Raw genomic sequence first — 17409 nt, forward strand, 5'->3', positions numbered from 1 at the left:
CCCCAGACCCGCCTCCTTCCGCAGCGCCGGCCGCTATATCTCTCGCCTGGGCTACAAGCCCCAAAACCGGCGTGGCTCCGTCTGACCCGCAGGGGCGCGCCCGGGGACGTGGTGGAGAGGCCAGAAAGGGCAAGTCCGAGCGCGCCAACTCGCGCCCCGCCCGAGGCGCCGGAGGACGCGCGCCTAACGCGTCCCACGCAGGAGCCTTTCCCCGCTGCAGAGCCGGCGGTGAGAGGTGCCCTGTGGCCCAGACCGTCTGGGGGACTCTTGCGTCGCCTGGGGCCATTGGTGTGCCGCGCCAAGACGCGCCGGCGTCGGATTCCGGAGTGGCGGCGGCGGTGGCTCTTGCAGGGCTTCTGTGGCGCTGCCAAAGCCCCGGCGGCGGAGCCATGGGGGTGCCGGTGGGGGGCGAGGGCGGCCCTCTGTGCGCGCTCTGGAAGCGGCTGAGCTGCCTCGTGGCCGGAGAGGGCTGCAGGCGGAGGCGGCGCGGCTTGGACGAGATGCACCTGCTGCAGCAGAAAAGGTAAGCGCGTCTCTCCGGCCGCTTCGCCCTGGGACGCGCGGCGGGCCGGCCGGGAAGCCGGGCGAAGGTTTTCCGCTTGGGCTCCGCCTCGCCACCACCCCGGCGTCAGGCCCGGGATCCCCAAGCGGATCTGCAACCTTTCCATCAATCCCGGTTGAAACGGTCGCTTTTCTCCCAGCGCCCGTCGAGAGGAGGCATTTTAGGTGTCGGGAGCGGAGATTGTTTCTTAGCGGGGGTGGGACGCTTCCAGGACCTGCCCGTGAGCTGTGCAATCCTGGGACAGTTACTCCGGTCCAAACGCGCTGAATTCAGCAGACATACTTTCACACGTGCTGGATAATGCCCTTTCAATCCGTTTTCCGTGCACTTTTCAGGTGGGTTTTACTGTAGGAAAAGGCAAAGTCCATCTGCAAACAGGTGTTTAAGTACATCTGCAAACAATCGTTAAAGTGGATTGAAAGTGCATTATTCAGCGTGTTTGAAAATGACTATAGACAGGAGTCAGCCTGCATAAGTTTGTTAGATGGTGACTACGATGAACATAAGCCTTTTGGCTCCTTAAAGGAGAACCTGAGCTTATTGGTGCACAGATGAACCCTTTGACAGATCTGGACAAGTGGGCTGCAATGCACAAAATAAAATGCTTGCTAATCTTGAAAGTTCTGCAGGATTCTCTTTTTGCACTTGTTGAAACCTGCTAATGCTGATGTATGTGGACTTAACTCTTCCCCTTTCCTTTATTTTTAAATCAAAGGGATTTGTGCCTTTGACCTGTGCTTTCGCTAGTTTCATTCTCTATACTACTTAGAAATGTATGGAACTAGCAAGTTGGGCATGAATAGTGATGCTTTTCAGTTGTAAACACATGTGGTTTGAAACACTTTATCCTCTTCTGAATGGCATTCTGTTTCCAGGAGGGCTCCCGAGGATGCCAACTTTATACAGAACTTTATTCCAAAATTACATTTGTCATGACCCATTATCATGTTCAAATTCTTTTCTTAACCAGCCGGGGATAATCAAACATTTATTTGAGTGAGGCAGGAAATCCAACACACACACACACACACACCACCTCCAAACCCTGCAATGTAAGGTGCTCCCTGTCAAAACTGGCGTGGAACACACAAATGCACATTTCGCCCTGAGTCTGTCATCCATCATCTTCAGAAAGCAATCCGGTATTCCCCGCTCCATCTGTATGCTTTACAAAATACGATGTAAAGGCAAAGCCAGGCTGGTTTTTCCAAAACATTTTTTGCAAAAGATAACTCAAGAACAAAACAAATTGCTGACAAATGGATGCTTTTTAACAGTGTTTCAAATTACTGTCTCACCTTTCTCAGTCAGCCATGGGCAGAAGGACAGCAACAAACCGTGATTTCTCTCTGCCATCCAAAATCCATTTTGCTGTGTTCCTGTTGACCATAGTGATGCAGAATGGGACTGCTGAGCTTGGCCAAAGCTGCACACAGGAAGACATTCAGAATTTAGCTTGGAGTAATGCTGGGCACTCTGTCAGGATGCCCAAAGATTGTCTATGAAGGGTGATGACTGTTCAAGATGCAGTTTGGATTTGAGAATGTTTTGGCTTGTATCACAGTGATATTTTAGGAAGGTTGGTCACTGATTTAAAGAAATGCTTGGGGAAGAAAGTTTAGCTAAGTGATCAGATGTGTTTAATCAGCTGGGTGGATACATTCATAAACTTGCCTTTGATGTTGGAGTTAGTGTCAGACTGGAATCCAAGTTCAGATTCCCACTCTGTCATAAAACTTGAGTGACGGAGTTGAGTGACGGTGAGCCAGTCACTCTCTCTCTCAGCCTAATCTACCTTACAGGGTTCTTGTGAAGATAAACTGGGAAGGGGAGACTGATATACACAGCTTGGAGCCCTTCAGAGGAAGGGAGGAATATACTAAATATGATAAGTATACTAAATATGATCAGTATAGTGTTTCTGACAGGAGTATACTAAATATAAGTATAGTGTTTCTGAAAGGAAAAGGACATTATTTATGTCTAGATGATGCCCCGAAATATTTCAGCAGACTGTAGTTCAGCATAGAACATTTTCAGAGATGCTCATGAAAATGGTTTGCACAGACTAAAAGGGACTTTGCCAAGAGGCAGAACTGGGCATCTTCCTTAGAGATGGCAGGTTTTGAACATCTCTGAGAGCAGGAGGGAGAGAGATCAGAACTGCTGTTTGAATGTTTCTCCTTTGAGCTCATCCTATCTACAGGAGTTGCCAAAGAATGTCATTGAGCCTCACTTTTGTGCAATGTGTGAATGTTGACAATGTAGGAAAGAGCTGTTTTAAAATCAAATATTCCATGTAACCAGCTTTGGTTTTATGCACTTAAAATAAACCCCGCAGTCCATGCAATACCTTTTAGAAGGATGGCCTACAATGACACACAAAAAAATGCTTTTCCAATAAAAAAGCAGATAGGGAAAAAAGGATATTCCAGGCTGTGATTTTAAAAGCCTTCTGTCACTGAATGTCAGGGCAAGGAAGTAAACAGCTCTGAGCAAGAGAGGGGGGTGGAATTGGAATTGCAACGCCCCCTAGACTTCCTTGGATCCCAAATGATGCCAAATGAAATTGGATCCAAATGATGCCAAATGAGGCAGACAACGGTTCCCACAGCTTAACTTCAGTAACTGTACAAATCATGCTGTGGTGGCAACTATAGTCAAACAATGGCTTTAAAAATCGGCGCCATCAATCAGAAGGCTTTCTGGACAAAAGCTGTACCTGACCCTGCCTGCTTCCTAAAAATACTTTGGCCCCTTCTGCACATGCAGAATAATGCACTTTCAATCCACTTTCAGTGCACTTTGCAGCTGGATTTTACTGTGTGGAATAGCAAAATCCACTTTCAAACAATTGTGAAAGTGGATTGAAAGTGCATTATTCTGCATGTGCGGAAGGGGCCTAAGTGGGTGCAAGAAAAAGCATCAGTGGGTGCTGTGGAGTTTTGGCATCTTGTTGGGGACCCCTGCCTTAGGTTAAACTTGCAAGAATATGAGTTAGATAGAATGGATCGCTTACTACAGGGACGTTACTTCTGAACGTTTTCTACCCCAGGAAAACAATTCCTTGTATATAGGAAACTGAAGTTTGGGGAGAGAGGTTCTTTCCTAGCCTTTTGCTTGCCGGGCTAGCTTATTGTTTGCAGGGAAGATTTAGCAAGGTTTTCCACCTGTAGTCTGCAGCATGTTCTACTGCCTACATTGTCGTCTCTCATTCTGTTGCATTAGCAGACTAAGGCTAAGGCACGAGACTCTTAAAGAACAGTCCACTGTACAAAGTGGAATCCAAATTCTGAGTTTGGGATAACTTGTCTAGCTCAAAGCCAAGAGCTGTGCAGTTAATTCTGCACTCTAAACAATAAAATCATTACACTCTTAAAGTTTTATGGCTGGTTGCGTATCTTGTTAATGGCAAGTACTTACATAAGTTTACTAAGACTTATTGCTGGGGTGCCTCTCTGAATTCCCCCACATTTGAAGTGGTTACATAGTAACTAAAGTAACAAATCTTTGTGATTCCTGTATATGCAAAGTAAAAATATTTGATACTTTAGAAGTGGAACAGCTGTGGTCTGTGGGGGATGGTTTTCAGAGAAACAGGGAAATCTTTTCACTTCTACACCAAAGGATTCAGTTTGTCCACTATTGAGCATGGTTGGAAGAGTTTTTTAAAAATGTGATAATTAGATTCAGCATTAAAGTTTATGAGGCCTGGTATTTATTTATTTTTTTATTTATTTGGAGTATTTTATTTATTTGGAGCATTTATTTCCTGTCCCCACTCCTGCCCTTCACCACAGTCTCAGGGTGGGTTACAATAAAAACCATGTAGAATCTAACAAAAACCATAAAAAACCCACACACATTACTGGTATGAGTTTGTATTGGGACATCCCCTATATGCAAAATCTTGTGGGACAAAAGAACTCTGCTTAGTGGACCTGGGCTCATTCCGCACATGCAGAATAATGCACTTTCAAACTGCTTTCAGTGCTCTTTGAAGCTGTGTGGAATAGCAAAATCCACTTGCAAACAGTTGTGAAAGTGGTTTGAAAATGCATTATTTTGCGTTTGCTGAAGGGGCCTTGGATATACAGCAAGAAACTATCTCTGCACCTCAGGGGAAAATCAGATGATATGCCGTAAGAACACTGATCTGCCAACAGTTTGTGTGTCTTATCCCATTTTCTTCCTCACCCCATCCAATTTAATACAATACATAACAATGTGATTCTCCTGTGTCTTGGCAAGCCCCTATATTGCTCGTGGCAGCCAATGATATGTTATGTGCAGTTCAGTGTACAATACAGTGATGCCATATATGGCATAGAATTAGACATCAGGGAGAAGAAGGGGAAAGAGCTCCAAGTTTTTGTAATTACCCCCTCAGTTTTCTGCCTGTAAAATGGGAATAATAGCCTGTGTGATTTGTGGAGAACAAGATATATGGCATAAGCCGGCATGGCATAATAAACAGTGTTAGGCTACAATCTTTAAGGACAGGCTCAGATCCCCAGTCTGCTACAGGAGCTCACCAAGTGACTTTGAGTCAGTTGCATACTCTCAACTAAACCTGCCCTATGGGGCAGTTGGTTTAAGGATAAAATGTTAGCTGATTTGGGGCCTTCTTGGGGAAGAAAGCAGGGCATAAGTATTGAAATAAATGTCACATCCAAAATGTGAAACAGACATTGGAGTAGTACTCATGGTGTTTTAAAGCCTTGTTAGCGTCCCTTCTTACTCCAGAGATACCAGAATGATATAAATGGCTGTTTTTCCATACCATATTCTTTGCAACTGTGTGAGTGAGGTTAGAATGAGAGTGGTCTTGCTCTAGGTCATCCACAGTGCTGTCCTAACCAGAGTTACACCCTTCTAAGTCCCTTGTTTTCAATCGACTTAGGTTGTAACTGCTAATGAAGGCTTTGGCGAGATGCAACTAGACAATATGGCCTCCCCAGAGTTACCACAACCATTTTACTTCAGGCAAAATGTCCTGCTTTAAAAATGTTTTTGGGCCTTAATACTGGTTAGGACCATGGTGCGGTGGGATCAAAAGTCCCTCTAAGTGTTTCATGGTGCTGTGAGGAACTTAAAAAATGCTACATGGAACTGAGCCCCCCGGGAGAGCTTCCTTTGCTGGGGGGCTCCTTATTTATGCAACACCATCGTGGCAGCATACCCACATACTCTACAAGGAATGTTAGGTGGGAGGATGGACTTGCTCCTCACTCCTTGCCCGATGGTCTCAAGTAGGATTGTACCTCTGTGGTGTTTTAAAAGCAGGACAGTTCTTGAGGCGAAATGGCTGAGTGTCCTTGGGGATGCTCTATTGTACAGTTACTGAGCTTCATATTGGAGCAGGAATTAAATCTGGATCTCTTTTGTCCACTGTGCTATGAGGTGATTTCAATTTTTTTTCACTTCAATCTACTTTCTTCTTTTTTAAAATGTAATATCTTCTGTGGCCCATCACTGTGCACTTGCAAAACAAGAGTGAAATGGCAGGACCCTTCAACAGAAATCCTTTTAACATTTATCCTATCTTAAATACACAAGTAGGATTACTGAATATGCATGCTTGCTCATGAAGCTAAACACTTTGAGTGGTCACACCAAAGTACATCTTATCCAGTATTCTTTCCAGGAATTCCAGCATTCAGAAGATAACAGTTGGATTGGCCAGACGTTGCCAGCGGCCCACCCATTTATTGTTTTATTGCTCCACTAACTGTCACACATGGTCCCTTCCAGGACTTGGTAGCGCAGTTTTGCTTCTAAGCATTCAGAACTGGGGAGCAACCATATTGTGATCCCTGGAAACGGATCTGCAGAAATGTTCTTTCTCACAAATAGTAGTGAGTGCTGTAGTTTTAAGTTTATTGTTTTCTTTTTTTTCTTATGGAACTGAAGCAGCAGGTTGATTTATGGTGCTACTCTAAGCAGAGTTACACCTTTCTAAATTCATAGAAGATGGCAGTCTTTGAAGGGTATAACTCTACTTAGGGCCGACACTGTTAGAAGTTATTCAATTGGTACAACCAAATTAACATCAAGAATGTTATACGCCTGACGTCTTGTGGTGTATAAAGAGGCCTCTTTGTCCTTTCACCTACTGTCTCTTAGTTTGTGTGAAGCATGTGTTGTCCAGAGATGTTTTAGAGAACTTTATTTCTACAATAAGGCAGAGTCCCATGGTATCAGAGACGCTGTGCAGTTGCCAAAGATGGCTGCCACCAAGTTTTCTTGATTGGTTGTTTAATTTATCTAAATTCTAAAACATTGGTCAGCTGATCTTTTGCGGCCTAGATGGATAAAAATAGAAGTGGGACAAAATTATAATTCTACAAAGAGCAAAATTTAAGGCATCCACAAAACAGTAATCCCGAGGAACCAAATGTTTTTCTAAAGTGATTTGTTTTACACACCCTCCAATATAGCAAGAGAGATATAGGTCATCTTTCGCAGTCTCTGCAATATATAACCTGATGATGTATTATGAAACTGCTTATTTATGTGTTCTTGAAAAGAATGTGATTACAGCAAATAGTACGTAAGAGCTATTATGCATTTCAGCAAAGTTGACACAGGGATGCCATTTTCAGTGACATCCCTTTGTTTCTGGTAAGGTATAGTTCTCCCCTAAACGAAGCATTTCAGAGGCAGTGTTACCCCTACTCCCAGAACGGTTTGCATCATTTTACTTGACACAGTGGTGGCTTACTTTTATGGGGGGGTTTTCTGAAGAAGTTCACAGGGAAGTTAGTTTTGAGGCATAACTAGTCGACTTCAGTCTGGATATAAAAACCAGTGGTTTCTTGATTCTAGCTGGGGACTGTCCCTAGGTTTAGAGAGGAGGGATTTTTGTATGCAGGCTAAGTGTTTAAATAGGCCATCTATTGGGAATCTGTGTCAGTTTCTGTAATTAGTAACTCATCAGTACAATTACTTTTATTTCAGGTTTTATGGCTGTGCTGACCATTGACCTGTTCACTTTCACAGGTACTGTTCAAAAGCCTGAAAGACAATAACCTCTGGTGCCACCCAAAATGCTTCATAAATGGGGAATTCATAGGTGCTAAGAGCTGTGATAAAGGTCTGCCTCTGGGTCAAAGGATACTTATGGCTGACCAGGCTGCCAGCTGTGGTAGAAAATGTGACTCGCAGAGTCAGACGAAGGGCCTTTCCCCACTTACCTTCTGCTGCACGCTACTCGGGCCAAGTAGCGCTGGGTCCCGCGGTACTCCCCACTACAGGGGCGGCGACAACGCAGCCGCCCCGACGCTGCCGCTCTCGCGCCCCCTCAGCGCGCGTCATTCCTGGCGCTCCTCAAAACGGCGCCTTTTGATGACCCCGCGCAGAGTGTGGGGTCGTGGGGAAGCCCGGGCACGGGCCAGAAATGACATGTGCAGTGAGTAGCACACAGTGAAGGTGGTAGAAGGAAAAGTGGGGAAAGGCCCATGGTTAATATTTGGATTTTTACTGATTGATTCCGACCACCCATCCCAAACCAATAAAATTCTTTTGATTGATCTGTGTTTTGGAAAATGTTTACCACTTCAAATTCCAGTCAAGGGATTTTGTTCTTGAGTGTTTCTCTTTGCAAAATATCACTGCATATAGAAAATTAGCACATGTTTGTAGAAGCGAAAGGAGAGCAAGGTTCTGATACTGCTTTCCATGTACCTCCTGTTTTAGATTTCTGTGCACACAGGGTTTGTTTTAAGCATATGTTCAAACCTGTAGAGCTATGCTAGCAGTTTACGAAGACACCTTCCGGCAAAAACTATGAAACGTGACTCTTCTACTACCTGATCCTGTGCTTGTTTACTCAGAAACACAACCACACGGATTCTTATTTGGGGAAGGGAAGCTATGCATGTCTTAAAAAACCCAAAATATGTATCCTGTCTGCCCCATCCTCTTTCTGCTGCTTCACCAATACTAGCCTGAAAATAATTATCTTGTCCCTGATGAAAATTAGCTCTTTTAAAAAATAAATCCTTGTTCTACGATAAGTCTTTAAGATTCTAGCCTAAGAATTGCATTTGCTGTCATAGATGAGAATTCTCATCCCTCTAAAATAGAAAGAGTATGTATTGTCGAAGGATTTCACTGCTGGAATCACTGGGGTGCTGTGTGGTTTCCAGGCTGTATGGCCGTGTTCTAGCATCATTCTCTCCTGACGTTTCGCCTGCATCTGTGGCTGGCATCTTCAGAGAAGAGTATGGTTTACTCTAAGTAGAAAGAGTATGGTTTACTCTAAGTAGCCATTTGCAATAAGTGCTTTCCAAAAGACCTGTTATCTGGGCTCATGCCAAAGGTTTTCGGCTACAGTCTCCACTTTAACTTCATTAATCTCAGGATCTCTAGAAATCCTAGGATTAGAAGCCATAATCATGACCAGCGGTGGGGGTGGGGGCTGTTTATCACAGGGCCCTCTCTCCAGCTCAAATGTCTGAACTTTTTTCCCTGTTCTGTGCCATTCCTCTGGGAGGAAACAAATGAGAGACGGTCACAAAGACAGAAAACTTGGGAGAAAGAAGTTAATAATCACGCAGCGGAGATCGATTAGAAGCAGAAGCCTGATGGTTCTTTAGCAAATTGTCACAAGTCATTTCCTTCTCCAGAAAGCTCTGCCCTCTAAAGTCTCAGGGCTTGAGCCATAGGGCATCTGGCAACCTTACTTTTGGTGGTTCCAAGTCAATTCAAGGTGTTTTGTCCAAGTAAAGTATGACCATTCCCCCTGGCTGAGTCTTGAACCTACAGGTTGGATTGGATCCTCCCAGGGATGCCAACCCGGTAACTGAATTGTCAGTCACATCTCGTGCTGCTGTTGTTTACAAATGAACTGAGAACCCCTGTGCAGTATTGACTGCTGTCATAATTGTACCATATTGTGTGGTTGCTTCAGTGTGGGTTAACTAACTGGCCCTACATTTTCTTTTCCACATCACACACAATGGACTGAGAAGTGTATAGGTTTCCATTGAGACATGAACTATCCACCTGAATCAGTCCCTAAGGCCCTTTCCGCACGGGCTATAAATAGCGCCCTGGGGACGGCAAAAATGCCGTCCCCAGGGAGCTGTTCGCATGGGGGGCGCCGCTGCATCACAGCCGCGCCATCCTCGCGCCTCCCCAGCGGCGCGAAGCCGCTGTTTCCCGACCTCGCTTCCCCAGCGAGGTTTTTGGGAAACAGCAGCTAGAAGCCATGCGAACAGCAGTGGCTGGAAGGCGCCATTCCCCCTCCCCTTTCCCAAACGCCTCACCGTGGCCTCCGGCCTCCGGCGCGTCGCACAGGTCAGGAGACACGTCCCCCCCTGCCCTGCAACTTCCGAGCTGTCGTGCAGAAGAGGGGGGCGTGTCCCCTGGCCTGTGCAACGCGCCGGAGGCCGGAGGACACGGTGAGGCATTTGGGGGACGGCACAGCCTGTGCGGATGCTGCGCTGTTCTCTCCGTCGCAACCAGGACTGTTCATGCGAACGGTCCCTGGGGGGTTGGGTCTGCATTATGTACGCCGACCCAACCCCCATCGTGGCTGTGCGGAAACGGCCTAAGTGAGCGGGTGGGCTGTAGATGTGAGATAGTGACTTTAGGCGTGCATATTATGGTTCATTGGTTGTTTTTTTCTTTTTGAATTGGTTTGTCCAGCTTCTGGCATTTAAACAGCAGTGGTTTTAATAGCTCTGGGAAGAGTGTTAGATTGCATAATAAAATCAGGGTTTATAGTTATTTATATGGCACTTCCAAATGGTTCCTCTGGTTGGGTGCCAGGAAATTTCTGCCAAGTGAGCGACTGATGTTGTTATTCATGCGGAGTACTTTTTAAACATGCTTGCAGCGATGAATATTCTTCTGTTCATATGGGGCTCCTATTTGGACCTCACCCCGCGGCTGTTTTAGACCCTCAAAAGCAAGGGTTTAAATTAAATAACAAATTAATATTTTTTTTCTGTAGTTAGGCTGTTAAGTAGTAAAAGGACTAGATTTCGTAATAGTATTTCTGTCTTGAGTAACTGTGAGGATTAACAGATTATCTGTGTTGTGTTTTAAGATCTTTCTGGCATGCTCAAACCAGAGGCTGCATTCAGGTGTCAAAAATAACTACAATTTCATCACAGCAAAAATGAGCCAGAGAATCTTGAAACTTGTCTGTTCCTTTTCTATCCTCTCTCTATTCACATAGCATTAAACTGTGGTTAAAATTCGTGGTCAGTAGCATAAGACCAAACCAGAGTTTATTGTTTCATCCAACTCAAATGTCACAATGAGCTACAGTTTCTTACAAACCCTCAAATCTTCAATCTTGGCTCCTCGCGCTATAGTAAGAGGGAAGGGGAAGGGAGTGTCTAAATAAGATGGATGACTTCCAGGCATCTCCTCATTAACAGACAGTTTGTTTGTGATGCCTGAATACAACCATCTATATTTTCTATAATTAGGTGGACCAGAAATTTCCTGTTCCCACCTAGGATACCTGCGAGCCTGCAAGGTGTAGTGGTTAAAAGCAGCAGACTCTACTCTGGAGAATCGTGTTTGATTCCCCACTCTTCCACCTGTAGCCTGCTGAGTGACCTTAAGCCAGTCACAGTTATCTCAGAACTCTCAGCCTGTCATCCCATTGAGATGTAATTACATTGTAAATCAGCACCATCACGCCCTGGGAGAGGGGATTCTCAGTTTTATCCCTCACATGATTTTTCTCACAGCGCCTCAATTTGTTCCCTGTAATAGTGAAGTAGGCTGCCTGTCAGTGGGACAGCATTATGGGGCCACCAACAGATAAGGTATGGGTTTCTGTGTACTTGTGGGGTTGTGCCAGAAAATATTTTTTGTAGGAAATGTCCTGATGAAGGCTGAGCACGTTTGTTGCCTCCCAGGAGGTATCGAATGTTGAGGGCAGTTGAGTAGCCATTAAAGATGAGCAATGGAAAGGAAAAGAGGATGAGGAGGAAAATGGGGTGAAATGTTTTCACAGATGTTACCGCTTGTCTTAATTATCTTTAACAAGAGTTTACAAACCCTGATCCACTCATTGTAATAGCCGGATACCTGTCCCTGTGTGGGTAGGCAAATATGCAGAGCTGGTGCCCTCAACAGAAAATAATAAGCATGCTTATTGCTTCTAATGCTGATTTTTGTCTAACAGACCATTGGCATGGCAGTCAGCTAAGCCCGGACGTGTTTCACTGTCGTGATTTCTTTGTCCAGGAAGCAGAAGGACCATTAACTATTAACCCTCAGGATTTCCCAAATGTCCTCAGGAAACTGAATTCCTCTTTTTTGTACAGGGAGAAAGCTCTGGTTTGACAAATCCTCTTCAAACTCCCTGCCCCTTGGTATAGCCTGTGGGGTTAAAGGTTTCTGTCTTGTTGACTTTCCTTGACCCAGTTCTGCTAAAGTGCCTAAGGCTAGTTAGAGCCAGTTACCTGTTACCGGCAATCTCAGGGCTTCCAGAACTGGATAGAATGGGCTTCCTGGGGAAATGTGCGTGTGTGTGTGTGGGGGGGGGGGGGGGACTGGTCAAAGCCATGGAATGATATAGTCCCCCAAACCCTGAATCAGAAGACAGAGGCAGAAAAATCCTTGTATGGTAGCAGAGCTGTTTCAGTGCCATTTTCATGCTTGACTTTTTCAGAACTAAAGAATGTGAAAGTTGCTATTTGTATTTCATAATTCATATTGCTAGTGTGCTGTAGGGATTAGAGGGTCAGGGATTTGGGAAACCCAGGTTCGAGTCGCCACGCTGCAGTGGAAACTTGCTGGGTGACCTGGGCCAGTCTCTCAGCCTAACCCACCTCACAGGGGTGTTGTGAGGATAAAATGAAGAAGGGGAGAACATGCTGTAAGCTGCTTTGGGTCCCCCATTGGGAGAAAGCAGGATATTAATACCTAAAGAAATAAAGTGAATGAGAGAGGAGGGTATTTGTAACAGTGAGTGGCTATTCCCCTTTTAGTGTACGACACACCTTACAAACATCTTGTTGTGCATCTTCCTTAGAACACTGCTTTGTTGCCAGAATAAGAGGGAGACAGAGAGAATGCTGTGAGCCACTTTGGGTATCCCCAGGGAGGGTGTTTTTGTTTTGCTTTTGCCATCAAGGCAAAAGATGGAGGTGGTTTGCGAGTGGGGATTTGACCTTGGATAACTTATGAGGTGTGACCGCCAGTCTGCTGGTAATAGTACTTGAAATGAAAAGGTCTTCATGCCTATAGCTCATCTTATTTGCTTTCAGACGCAATGTAGGATCTTGTGGCATCTTTTCAGAGGGGAACCCTGTTCAGTTTATAGCAGTTTACAACTTTCTTACTTGTCCCTGTACTGCCTCCTAGTGGTCTCCTGAAAACATTGCAACCACAGATAGTTCAAGTGGGATTGGTGGGATTTCTTCTTTGCTCTTCTTTTGCAAGTATCTGGGATCATTCTTGTCATGACTTTCCTTTGTCTGACACTGAAAGATTATTTGCTGTTGGCACAACCAAGTGGAAGCTGACAGGCTGAGTCCTTGCTGGAGCATCACTATGTGAATTCTTGTGTTTTCCTGCATGCAGGATCTGGGAGTCTCCACTTCTGTTGGCTGCTAAAGAAAATAACGTTCAGGTCATCAGGAAACTAGCCATGGATGGGTCCTGTGATGTCTATCAAAGAGGTACTTCCATTTTCCTACTAATGAAAGGTTTCTGCATTATCCCTACAAATATTTCTCACCTAACCTTGAATTGGCACAAATAGTATAAAGATATAGCGGGTGCCTTTGCTCCCCTCGGCTTCTATTTTTCCCAGTGGAGTTGGTGCAAGAGCTCGTGTTTTTACGATTTTCAATGGCACTTTCTAGCTATCCCTCTTTCTGGGGATTCCCATATTTCGTAATAAAGACCAAGCTCAAGGGGACAGGTATTTGTCCCATTCACATATTGAATCAAATCAAATTCCTCTTTAATGACATATTATTAAATACAATAAAAGTAATATACAGTTACTAATGCAGTTCTGCAGGACCTGTAAGACAGAGCTGTTCCACCAAGCTTATAGTTGAGGCAGCTATGGTTAACATTCTAGACCTTCTCCCATTAATTAATCAATCTCCCATTAATGTTACCAACAATAACTAAGATCCCCTCGGTGTGGTCTTGTTGTTGTAAAGGGACCAGAATATAAACAACATCTTTGTAATTGGTATGTTTTTAACTAGATGTTTATTTATTTTAGTTTATTGTATGCATTGTGGATGTTGTACGCCACCCATGAGGGGAGGGGCAGCATAATTAGTCTAATAAATAAATAATAATATATTAAAAATAGAATTAGGAATCACAGTCAATATCATAAAAAGAACACTTACAATAATATCAGGATGGTTTTTCTAATTAAAAATCTCCATCAGCAATTTTGCCACCAAGACAGTAATTTCCATTTACTCATGAAACAGGGATTGGCGGTGTTAATTTTTTCAGTGTAAGAATCATAGAGTTGGAAGGGGCCATTTAGTACAATCCCCTGCTCAATGCAGGATTAGTCTATCGCAGGAGTGTCCATGGACTGTGATTCCCATCAACCCCTTCCAGTCCATGAACATCTGGAGGGCCAGAGTTGGACACCCCTGGTCTACTCTACAGCACCTCAGACAAGTGTTGGTCCAGCCCCTGCTTAAAGACTGCCATTGAGGGTGTGGGTAAAGGGAGAAAAAAACCTTGCTCAGGTTTAAGCCGGATCACCGGCTCCGGGTCTCTCTTCTTCCAGGCTGGTTCCAGTCCCAGAAGGGATCCACTTTGAGAGAAAAGGGCTAGAAGCCATGAGCACAGGGGCAAGATGCAAGGTTTTAACTCCCACCTCTGCCTTGGTGTTGTAAAACTTAGACCTGCTGACCTTCAACTTTATAGGAGCACGGGGAAATCACGAGAATAAACAATCCGGCCTGTCCTTGCTGCCTCAAATAAGGCTCTTACGTGCAGCATTATCCTTAGGTGACCCTTGTGCTTTCCTTTAACCACTCAGGAATCATGGGTGAGACGGCTCTTCACGTAGCCGCCCTCTATGATAATACGGAAGCTGCAGAGGCTCTTATGGAGGTGGCTCCAGACATCGTCAACGAGAGGATGACTTCTGAACTCTATGAAGGTGATTGCTGTTAAATGTAAAGCTTGCCACACTTCCCTAAGGTCCCTTCCGCACTTGCAGAATAATGCACTTTCAATCCACTTTCAATGCACTTTGCAGCTTTGCGGAATTGCAAGATCCATTTGCAAAGAATTGTTTCAACAAGTGGATTGGATGTTCGTTATTCTGCATGTGCAGAAGGGGCCTAAGAGAGGTTCCAGAGGCTAGTGCAAACCTCCTTTTGGAGGAGAGCACTGGAAAGTAGTGATGTTTTTCTACTTCATTTACAAATGTGCAGATGGAGCAAAGGTCCAAGGGGGCTTTCCTGCAGGGCAGCTGATCCAGCATCTGATGCCCAGAAGGAGAGATCCAGGGTTGCCAACCCTGACCTGACAAATCGTGGAAGATTTGGTGGGATGGTGGTGCTTGGGGAGGGTACAGTTTTAGGGAATGCGACATCACATCTTCTTTGGCATTCCGGGGACTTCCCCTTTCAAAACCAATTTTCAACAACCTACTAGTTTTCCATCTTCCTTATTTTTTTTTAACTTACACAATTCAGTCATAATAGCTCAATCAAATCATTTGTTTTCCTGGTGGTAATCTTACTTTCTCTCCCAATGTTTAACATAAATTATTTCCCCTGGGCAGCTATTTATTCTGTTCATTGATGGCACTGGCTGTTTCTCTGGTGTATCACAGGAAGTGAAGCTTGAATTTATCTCAATAATTTCTTAAAAACCTTCCTGATATTCTTGTCTATTTGTGTAAGAGTAATCATAAATAATGCCCTGATGTTGCTGGGAAGTTCCGAGCATTAAAATGTGTGGTCTTACTCTTTTTTTCTTTTGTCATTTACTACGGTTTTTGTAACAGTAGAATGACTGGGAAGATTTTCATCCTTCTGTCTTCAGTGAGGGCTGTTTACCATTACAAAAGATGCAGATAGAATTGTCCTTTGGTTACAAAATTTGGATACCTTTTCTTTTCCCTATCAAGAGATGGTGGAAAGATTGTGTTTTCAACTGCCCCCTTTAATGTGTAAGCCTCCATTTTCCTATTTGAATACTCCCCAAAAGACAACTGATGGGACTGTCCTTTTGTGGGAAAGGTTATATTAAAAACTGTTTTCTCATAACCACCACCAGCTGTTTCTCAGTCCTGTTTCAGCTCATTTTTCTATATAGGTTGCCAAGCTCCTGGTGGTAGCTAGAGATGTCCCATTCTTACAGCTGAACTTCAGATGGCAAAGATCTGCCCCACTGACTTTGGAAGGTGGACTTTATGGCGTTATGTGTCATTGAAGTCCCTTCTCTCCCCAAATCCCATCCTCCTTCAACTCCACCACCAACATCTCCAGATATTTCCCAGCTTGGAGCTTGCAATCCTAAAAGCACAGTTGCCTGTCCTGTCAGAAAACAAGAGTACATTTGGTCTCCCTTCTTTGCAAAGGGAAAGGCTGCCGGTTGCGTGAGACCAAATTTGGTCAATAGGCAGAGGTAAGTCCATTGACCATTGGACTTAGACGAGTGTGATTTTGCTTAGGTTTGTGCTGCAGGTTTGCATCAGGTTAGAATATTTCCCCCCTGCCTTTAATGAAACATTTTTAGATTTTTCAACACATGATCCTTTCCTTTCCTCGTCATGGACAGCAGATGTCATTAGTAAACGCCTACTAACTTTAACCTTCCAGAATGCAGCACTCACAAAAATTGGGTATAGAGAATTACTCTGCAAACATGCCTCAGAACGCAAGTCCACATGGATATGTTGTGTTTGTGTGTTTCCAGGACAAACAGCTCTGCACATTGCAGCCGTCAATCAGAATGTCAACCTGGTGAAATCTCTGCTCAGGAAAGGGGCTAACATCTCCACTCCCCGGGCTACAGGGCTCTTCTTCAGACGCAGCCCCCAAAGTCTCTTCTATTTTGGTATGATTGCATCTGCAATTTCAACTGAGGGGGGTTGCTTTTTGAGTATCAGGAGCAGTCAGCATGGCACCAAGTTTAGGAAATGCTGTCGTATGTGGAGCAATAACTGTCTAAGGATGTGCAAGAATATAAAATTGTTTCCCCGATACTTCCATTAAAATAAATAGAACACGAGTAAGAGTAACACAACATTCATTTTAGTCATGATATACTTTTTTCACGCCCCTCAGCTTTGCGTAGGCGAAGCTTTGCCCTGTTACAGCTCTGACCATGCAAGATGCATGGTCACCAAGAAGGACACCATGAAGATCCTGCTGTTGGTGTTCCCAACATCATCACCAGATGAGACATGTTTCTGTTCAAAAACAAATTACCTTGGCAATTCAGTGCCTATGTAACAAACAGTCCAATTACTTCAGTGCCTCTATCCTTCACATTTACATTTGTTGTCTTTATAAATAATTGGTTATGGGTTCGAACATCTGACAACGAACTCTTAGCCAATTATTGTGCAGGATGCACAGGGAACCAAAGCCCTGTGCATCCTGCATTCCTATTGGCCATTGCTACCTGCTGAGCAGGTGCTCTGCGGCCTGGCAAAGGCTCCCAACTGTGCAGGGCCACCCCGGCCGTGCCCTCTCCCATCCCCAAGCTCTGTGGACTACAAAAGGCCCTAAAAAAGCACCCCAGCCCCCCCAACCTCGCTGGGCCGCGGAGCTTCCTTCCTTCCTTGCCCCGCCCCTCAACCTCGCTGGGCTGTGGTGAGCACAGCAAGAGCTTCCCGCCACATCCCCGACCCCCCTCAACCTTGTTGG

General features: G+C 44.7%; 1 protein-coding gene across 1 annotated transcript in view; it reads left to right on the forward strand.

Moving 5' to 3' along the window:
• Positions 1-456: 456 nt before the first annotated feature.
• The window catches only part of LOC125437167 (transient receptor potential cation channel subfamily V member 6-like), a 30144-nt gene continuing 13191 nt past the window's right edge, over positions 457-17409 (forward strand). Inside the window, exons 1-4 of the mRNA XM_048504572.1 lie at positions 457-523; positions 13118-13215; positions 14562-14684; positions 16454-16594. Of these exons, the coding sequence (XP_048360529.1) occupies positions 501-523; positions 13118-13215; positions 14562-14684; positions 16454-16594 (385 nt within the window). The 5' untranslated portion in view covers positions 457-500. The remainder of the gene's footprint in view (positions 524-13117; positions 13216-14561; positions 14685-16453; positions 16595-17409) is intronic.

The sequence above is a fragment of the Sphaerodactylus townsendi genome, linkage group LG07 (genome assembly GCF_021028975.2).
Source record: "Sphaerodactylus townsendi isolate TG3544 linkage group LG07, MPM_Stown_v2.3, whole genome shotgun sequence".
Taxonomy (NCBI): domain Eukaryota; kingdom Metazoa; phylum Chordata; class Lepidosauria; order Squamata; family Sphaerodactylidae; genus Sphaerodactylus; species Sphaerodactylus townsendi.